The sequence below is a fragment of the Dreissena polymorpha genome, chromosome 1 (genome assembly GCF_020536995.1).
Source record: "Dreissena polymorpha isolate Duluth1 chromosome 1, UMN_Dpol_1.0, whole genome shotgun sequence".
Lineage (NCBI taxonomy): Eukaryota > Metazoa > Mollusca > Bivalvia > Myida > Dreissenidae > Dreissena > Dreissena polymorpha.
Window position 1 is genome coordinate 170501873 of NC_068355.1, and position 9104 is coordinate 170510976.

Here is a 9104-nt window from a genome sequence, read left to right on the forward strand (position 1 = left end):
GATAGAGGGCATTTAGTGATCGGACCGTCCGTCTGTCTGTCTGTCTTTCCGTCACACTTTGCGTTTAGGTTTCGCATTCAGGTTTAAAAAAATGCTCATAACTTCTATGTCCCTTCAGATAGCAACTTGATATTTGGCATGCATGTGTATCTCGTGGAGCTGCACATTTTGAGTGGTAAAAGGTCAAGGTCATCCTTCAATGTCAATGGTCAAATATATCACTTCAAAGCGGCGCAGAAGGGGCATTGTGTTTACGACAAACACATCTCTTGTTTTCAGATGATATTGTCTGAACTTGACATAAGTTCTATGTGTGATGATTAAAGCATTGTGTCATGTATGAAGATATTTTGCTTAAATGTTTTCATGTTGTGGTATTCACTCTTCTATATACTTTGTGTCAGAAGAAATTAAGTCTTTGATTTTTATAATATACAATTGTAATTAGATTTTTTCCTGATGATATTCTGAACTTGACATTTGTTCTAGGTGGGAGGGTTAAGGCATTGTTTCATGTATGTATATATTTTGCTTAAACGTTTTCATGTTGTGGTATTGACTCTTCTATATAATTTGTGTCTGAAGAAAGTAAGTGCTTGATTTTCATAATATACATCTATAATTTGATTTTTTATACGCCCGTTTTTCAAAACGGGACGTATTATAGTTTCACCCTTGGCGGGCGGGTGGACGCCGCCGGTGGGTGGACGGGCGGTTTCCAAAGCAGTTTCTGCTCTCTATTTCAAATAGTTTTCATCTGATCTTCACCAAACTTGGTCAGAAGTTGTATCTAGACAATATCTAGGTTAAGTTTGAATATGGGTCATGTCGAGTCAAAAACTAGGTCGCGGGGTCACTTAGTGCATTTCAGGATTAAGTATGGTTTCCGCTCTCTAACTGAAGAAGTTTTCATCCGATCTTCACCAAATTTGGTCAGAAAGTGTATCTAGACAATATTTAGGTCAAGTTCGAATATGGTTTATGCTGGGTCAAATACTAGGTCACGGGATAACCAAGTGCATTTCAAGGATTTAGCATGGTGTCCGCTCTCTTAATTGAAGTAGTTTTTTTTGTGTACATGATATTTAGGTAAAGTTCAAATATGGGTCATGACGGGTCAAAAACTAGGTCATGAAGTCACTTAGTGCATTTCAAGCATTTAGCATGGTGTCTGCTCTCTAATTGAAGTAGTTTTGATCCGATCTTCACCAAATTTGGTCAGAAGTTGTGTCTAGATGATGTCCAAAACCTTCAAAAGGGCCTATCCTATGACAGTTTGGCACTCTTGTTTCCAGATGATATTGTCTGAACTTGACATTGTTCGAAGTGTAAATACATTTTGAAACTACTTTTTGTCATAAAAATGTTTGGGAGTATTTTTTGGAGGAATAAACTGTTTTAAATCGACGTTTCTTGTGGATTATATTTATAGATATTAATATCTTTAAACTAATATTCATGAGTTAGTCCGTACACACATTAGAATACGCATTAAAAAGCACAAAATACTGTCGAATGAAATTGAAAAAGGCCTAAATAAACAAAAAGATGGTTTAGCGTAACGCAACTGACCCACGAAAAATTGCTGCGAACCAATTTTCGGGGGCCTTCCTGGATTAAATTTTGAGGCTATACACTTAAAGGCAAAATAACAAAAAAAATTGGACCGATCGACACACCTCCAAAAGTCTTCTTTGTGATACACCAAATTTGTTAATTGAATTAGGCATAATTTGATTAAGGTATACATCTGTGTGATGAAGAATACGTAATAAAAACATTGTTTGATGGTACCTCTAAATGATAACCTGATACATGTGTGCTCTGTGTGGGACATCCCGAGGTATTCACCTCACAATGTATGTAGAATACTCGTATCTTAAAATGCAAAATATTGAAAAATACAATTGATGCATGGGTTTAAGTTACCAAAACTGTTGCCTGTCTATATTTATCATTCAAATATTTCATCAAATAGGGGTAGACCTCGGTGTGTTGGTACGGAACAAAGGACCTCTCCATGTGATATAAACCGGTATGTGTGTGTGTGTGTGTGTGTGTGTGTGTGTGTGTGTGTGTGTGTGTGTGTGTGTGTGTGTGTGTGTGTGTGTGTGTGTGTGTGTGTGTGTGTGTGTGTGTGTGTGTGTGTGTGTGTGTGTGTGTGTGTGTGTGTGTGTGTGTGTGTGTGTGTGTGTGTGTGTGTGTGTGTGTGTGCGTGCGTGCGTGCGTGCGTGCGTGCGTGCGTGCGTGCGTGCGTGCGTGCGTGTGTGTGTGAATTGCGTATTCGATCTTCCATTACAATTATGAGTTCTTAAAGCATACCATTACATGTACAGTACCGTTTATAAATTACGTTAATCTATCTAGTTTCTTTGTCATTTTATATAACACTGATCCGACAAAGGTATGTGTTAACAATGCGCTGAATATTGACTTCAAATGTTTACCTCAGTATTGAATTGATAATATGACCTAAAGCGGTTATTTATAGAAATCGAAACTAATGATTTTAATCACATGATTTTTGCATTTGTAAAACTCAACCATTCTGATTTCTCTGTCGATCAACGAATTCTGTGGTATGTACTTTGTATTTTGTTTTAGCAATTATTTGCTTATGATGTAATCTCCGACCGTTAAACACCGTTCGCTATTTATGTATACGATTTCTACATTACCTATTAACAAAAAGATAATTAACTTCGTTCTAAATCGGAAATTCCAAAATCGTTCTCATCAGGCTGTTATGTTAATTTAAGTGTATTTTTCAGTACAATAGGATGTCTTTGCCATGTCATAAGTGCAAACAGTTGGAGGTACGTAACACTTAAAAATTGTGTGTATTTCCATTAATTTTCAAAATTTGATGTTTTCCATTTGATAGTAATATAATGGTGACAATTAAACATGTATGCGAAATTTATGAATCCACTGTATCTTCCAACTTATTATTATTGTACACGTCCATTACACACATTTTAGTACTGGAATAGACTGTTTTCAAGCCGTAAATAAAATAAATAATAAAATCGCAATGGGGGTATATTTCACATAACGGCATAATGCAATTGTTTGTCTTAAACTTAACATACCCAGCCTTCAAATGTTTCAGAAACAAATACGAGATAATAATTTGGTTGTAAATCAAGTATTGGATGATAAAGACCAAACTATTGAAGAAAGAAAAAAAGTCTTAAATGAACAAGGACGAAGGTAATTTTATTATATGTAAATTAATATAACAACATAAAAGCAAACTCGACTCATTTTAATTAGACATCGTATACCAAAGAGCATTGTTTTTCTTCCAATAGTATGGGTCCCTCCACAAATAAATTACTCGTTATCTTGGATATTGTGCTTAGTTTAATTTACATTTTTACAAAAAACAAGATAATAAATTATGTTATGTTGTATCGCTTTATTTATATGAGCTGAACGTATCGACTATATGTTTTGCTCAGATTTAGCCTTTGATGGCAAAGTGTCTCATTTCGTTTTACATTTAGTGGCATGATTTCGCTAAAGCAAATTCTAAGACAATACCGGTTGTATAGGGTGAAATCGCAAATTCACGTTAATATTTGTAAAAATGCAGAAATTGTATAATTATTAAATGAATTGTGTTTTATACATAGATTAGACAGTTTGATGTCTGAGATTATGAACAAAAGTGGAAGTTCGGAAAACACAAATGATGAGTTTTCAAACACCAAACTTGCTCAAAGGTTTGACTCAAGAGTGAAAGAGCTTTGGATTGATGTTTGCGAGGACCTAGAGACAGAATATACGGAAATTAAGCGTTTAAGACTTATGTCAAAACTATGCAAGGTAAGAACTAATGAAATGTGTTTGACATATCGACCTTATGGACTTTGGAGTTCTTGTGCGTCTGACATTAAGAATATAATATCTGGCAAATATTTGATTTTTAAACATGATCTTAGCCACATCCAAATACTTATAGACTTTACCTTTGATAATGCAATGGAAAGGTTAATGCGTCTGAGTAGTTTATGGGAGTTTAAGAGCGTAAACAATTATTACAATTTAAACATGACTGACCGTTTTTTATTTGTAAAAGTGTTGCACTTAAACAAATTGATTAAACTAGATGCACAATATTCTTTAAAGGTGCAGGTTCGTGGTGAAGTTTTATGTTAAATTTTGTGTAACTTTTAATTAACAGAAGGTGTTTACTGCATTTCAAAGTGAAATCAAACAGGCGAATGACAAACTTCTCGAAAGCATATTCAGTGATGAAAACACTGTTCCAGAAATGGTATGAATACAATCAATTTTTATGAAACTTGTTTAGTTGTTGTTAAAACAAACATAGATATAGCCTGACATATCAATTGTTCGAAGTCTTATTTTAAATGCACTATGTGTTTCATTTAAGATCTTCAAGGAGGTTCGATTTGCAAGAGCGTTAAATGGAGCAAAAACGGCTAAACGGAAGAGACAAGTACAGGTCTGTATATATGTGTGTATACCCACATAATATCGTTAAATGCCACCTGTAAACTGTACTGAATATACACACGCATGTAACATGTATATACACAATTGGATTTTATATTTCAGAAAATATTAGAATCCATCAATTGGTCAGAAGACATCAAAACACTATTATGTGATACAAAATGGAACCGTCTGCAAACGTTTCTGACAGAGTTTGCTGAGGTTTGCTGGTTGATGGTCACATCCAATCCACCATTGATTCTGAACTTTGACGTCAAGGGGAAACAATATACCACTGACATCAGGGATAAATTCGTAGTTTTTGGAATATCAGAAGCTATTTCTGATATCAGAATCGAACCTGGACATGTATTGTTGGTTGCTTGGCCGTCTGTTGAGTTGGAAGATAACAAAGGTTATCTTACGAAGGGCGAAGTTGTTGTCATGCCAAATAAAACAAATAATTAAATGGAATAGAAAATTGGTGGTCTTTATAAATACCATGTCAGCTTATAACACATGTATTGTTTAATATGATTTCAAAACAACAATGATACACAATGATTATTTGCAAGTAGTACTGGATGGGACATTATTAAATGAAATAAGGTCCTGTGCATCTCTGATTATGTTATTGGGAATAAACGTGTACACTATTAAAATACATATTCTTGTAGAAGTAGTATTGGGTTTGTCGGTTTCTTAATATTAAACGACTGAGCATATAACCAACGTGTCACAGGCTTATTTGGCAGATTTTTGTGCGTGCAAAATTGCTTACAAAACGGAATCCACTACTGGGTGGGTGTTAACCTTTATCAATTTTGTTTTTACATTTGAAGTTCATCATTAGGGTCTGATACATTAAGTTTATTAATTTGACGTCATATCGCTATGTATCTGTATCCGAAGTTTAAAGTACTTTTTGACAAATTGCATGACTTTGTGGTATTGTGTTTTAGCAACAGCCACATGAAATTTGATCTCTAAAGAAATTAAGAGTTAAATAATGTATCCTGAGTTTCATGATCATTTTATATTTACGATTCAAAATATTTACCGACGGATGGTTTGAACAGAGATTTAAATAAACAAAGGCAATAACAGAAGAATCAAAGGCTCCCATATAAACAAATGTGATATCCACTGTTCATGCTTATTTGGTAAGGAAGATGTTTGGTTATTACATGCCTACGTATTTTAGTAGTAAATGACCTGAAATGTGACCTTAGTTAGTAGAGGAGTGACGGACAGACAGTCATGACGTGGGAGGGTATACGTACCGACTCTCAAACTGATAAGAGATTAATGAGATTTCTGCTGCGCCTGCAGGAAGAAAACCTTAACATAGGACTAGGCCATTTATAAATGGGAAGCTACCAATTGCCCGACAGGCTGTCACAGCAAAACAACACCAGAAACTTTACTTCAGTCGCTAGAAACATATGCGTGTCATAAAACTAACGATGACGATTTGTTGTACTATTGTGACACTCCAAGGCTAATTGTGAAATAGCAAATGTTAAACGTTGTGTAATATGCTAAGCGGTATATAAAATGGTTATGACAATGTATTCTTCTAATGGCTCATCTAAAAGAGGTGGTAACAAAATGGGACCCTTTCGCTTACTGAAACATGGATACACATGTATGGTGTAGAGAATTATTGTTAAATAATAAGAGCTTAATCACCTAGATCTGCTTTATGGAAATCTATAAGTGGAGTTGGAATGCTCCTTTACGTATTGAAACAGTTCGAAACAAAGGAATACGTGTGGAACAACGCAGTTGTCCTGTTTGTAATAGAGACTTATTGTTAAAGATGAGATTTATGTTTTATTTGATTCCCCTTTGTATAAAACCTTACAAAACGCCCTCTCGGAAATAAGCTGTGCTTACTTATCCGAACTACTCTAATTTACCTTGAAATTATTAGTATAAATACTTTTTTTTCAAAAAACAAATAATCATTGTTAAAAATCGTGTTTATTTAATAGAAAATATACTTTTTCATTGGAATAGCGTCGTTTAATATTTTCTTTTAAAACAATATAATAAAACTGCTAGAAGAATTAATTACTATCTATCTATCTATCTATCTATCTATCTATCTATCTATCTATCTATCTATCTATCTATCTATCTATCTATCTATCTATCTATCTATCTATCTATCTATCTATCTATCTATCTATCTATCTATCTATCTATCTATCTATCTATCTATCTATCTATCTATCTATCTATCTATCTATCTATCTATCTATCTATCTATCTATCTATCTATCTATCTATCTATCTATTATCTATCTGTCTGTCTGTCTATCTTTCTATCTATCTATCTATCTATCTATCTATCTATCTATCTATCTATCTATCTATCTATCTATCTATCTATCTATCTATCTATCTATCTATCTATCTATCTATCTATCTATCTATCTATCTATCTATCTATCTATCTATCTATCTATCTATCTATCTATCTATCTATCTATCTATCTATCTATCTATCTATCTATCTATCTATCTATCTATCTATCTATCTATCTATCTATCTATCTATCTATCTATCTATCTATCTATCTATCTATCTATCTATCTATCTATCTATCTATCTATTATCTATCTGTCTATCTATTTATCTATCTATCTATCTATCTATCTATCTATCTATCTATCTATCTATCTATCTATCTATCTATCTATCTATCTATCTATCTATCTATCTATCTATCTATCTATCTATCTATCTATCTATCTATCTATCTATCTATATATCTATCTATCTATCTATCTATCTATTTATCTATCTATCTATCTATCTATCTATCTATTTATATTTATATATATAGCTTGAAGTATTATCATTCATGAGTCATTATACACCGTGTATATTAGGATAACAATGATAATTCTCCCTAAGTGATTTATGTTTTATCTCGTGTAACTCATCCTTAGTACTATCTCGTATTACTCAACCTTAGTAGTTATGTGCATATTAACAGTACCATACATTTTTGTATCTTATAATCATCATTATCTTTTTTTAATATAAACTTCCTTTCGAAACAATATAATAAAACTGCTAGTAGAATTAATAACTCTCTCTCTCTCTCTCTCTCTCTCTCTCTCTCTCTCTCTCTCTCTCTCTCTCTCTCTCTCTCCTCTCTCTCTCTCTCTCTCTCTCTCTCTCTCTCTCTCTCTCTCTCTCACTCTCTCTCTCTCTCTATATATATATACCTTAAAGTATTATCATTCATGAGTCATTATACACCGCGTACATTAGGATATCAATGATAATTCTCCCTAAGTGATTTATGTTTTATCTCGTATAACTCATCCTTAGTAATATCTCGTATAACTCATCCTTAGTAGTCATGTGCATATTTACAGTATCATTCATTTACAGAAACGTAGAGCTGATATCGACTCGGGTTCTGTAGTAAACTATCTAAACCATATAAACACATATTTAAGAAATTCGTTAAAACTAGTTCTGTATGGCGATACACTATTTGAAAGGACTTACCGCCGCGCTTTGTCTCGCTTCAATTATTTCATTATATTGTATTATGACAGGTTTAAGTATATAAAGGGGTCGATACGATTTCGATAGACTTGCGAGAAAGGAGAGGATATGCTTACTCTGCAACATACACGATATTTGGAATGAATTTCAGTTGTCCAATAATTCTCATTATGGACTTTATTTAAACCAGTAATATAACAACATAACACACTTAACGGTGGTTAATCGTAAGCGTCTATTTCCACATGTATATGTTAACAATAATTTCTGCCATTGAATGTCACATATATTGTGAAATAATATTTATTGTTTGCTGAAGTGTTTCGATGTTTGTGTCGGTTTTTAGGACTGTGTCATTACAATTGTAACAATACTACATTTTACATCAATTTTGTTTCAGTAATTCTTTTAATATACATATTAAACCCACATCGATAATATTAAGAATAATCTCTGTAAGTTAATTACATTTTGTCAATCACACTGCCTCGGAATGCTTTCGAAATATGAATAAAAGATATATGTATGTATTTTCTCCAATATATTATAAAGAAGTGAAACTCCAGCTCTTGTAGCAGTATTGAATTCTTATTATATACAATAAGTTGGTCCTTTATTTAAGGCAAGTGACCGATTGCCTAAACAGTACAAAACAGCACAAAACAGCACAATACAAGACAACATAAACACATATAAGAATAAAGCTGGGGACCGCCTTGGAACGGTCAATGCAAAGCATTGGGGGTTTAAATCGGTTTTAGAGCACTCAACCTCACACTTGGCCCAGCAATATTCATGATACATTTAAGTGTAAATATAATTTAACCTCATAGCATTGTAACTCAAATTAAACAATAATAGAAGGGAATTAAAACGTATTCAATTTAATTACCATATAATTACTCAATCGTAGGAAAGGACTCTAGAATATATGCACTCTTAAATCCGTGTTTGTTGGTTTTCGCTATTATAAAGTATGTAAATCGTCTAACAATGCGTCATTTTATTGATTCTTTCAAGTGTGGTTATACATTTTTACACACAAACTATACCCCTTTATTGAAACTGAGGCTGAACGTTTTCTAATATATAACAAGCTTAACTATCA

General features: G+C 33.1%; 1 protein-coding gene across 2 annotated transcripts; it reads left to right on the forward strand.

Annotated features, from left to right (window-relative positions):
- The first annotated feature begins 2488 nt into the window (after positions 1 to 2488).
- Positions 2489 to 6299, forward strand: LOC127860698 (uncharacterized). 2 transcript variants are annotated; one of them, XM_052398943.1, is made up of 7 exons: positions 2489 to 2579; positions 2772 to 2816; positions 3113 to 3213; positions 3639 to 3831; positions 4190 to 4282; positions 4403 to 4474; positions 4588 to 6298. In XM_052398943.1, the coding sequence occupies exons 2-7, from the start codon at positions 2781 to 2783 to the stop codon at positions 4930 to 4932; spliced, it is 840 nt and encodes a 279-aa protein (XP_052254903.1). In that variant the 5' UTR covers positions 2489 to 2579; positions 2772 to 2780; the 3' UTR covers positions 4933 to 6298. The 2 variants fall into 2 exon arrangements, with proteins under 2 accessions (XP_052254903.1, XP_052254913.1); XM_052398953.1 differs by lacking the exon at positions 2772 to 2816 and having other exon boundaries at positions 2525 to 2579; positions 4588 to 6299.
- Positions 6300 to 9104: the final 2805 nt, after the last annotated feature.

Bases quoted from the DNA above. Each gene is read 5' to 3' on its own strand.
- LOC127860698 (XM_052398943.1), top strand. From the start codon at position 2,781: ATGTCTTTGCCATGTCATAAGTGCAAACAGTTGGAG. The intron at 2,817-3,112 runs GTACGTAACACT...CAAATGTTTCAG, and splicing joins ATAAGTGCAAACAGTTGGAG to AAACAAATACGAGATAATAA. The intron at 3,214-3,638 runs GTAATTTTATTA...TTTTATACATAG, and splicing joins TTAAATGAACAAGGACGAAG to ATTAGACAGTTTGATGTCTG.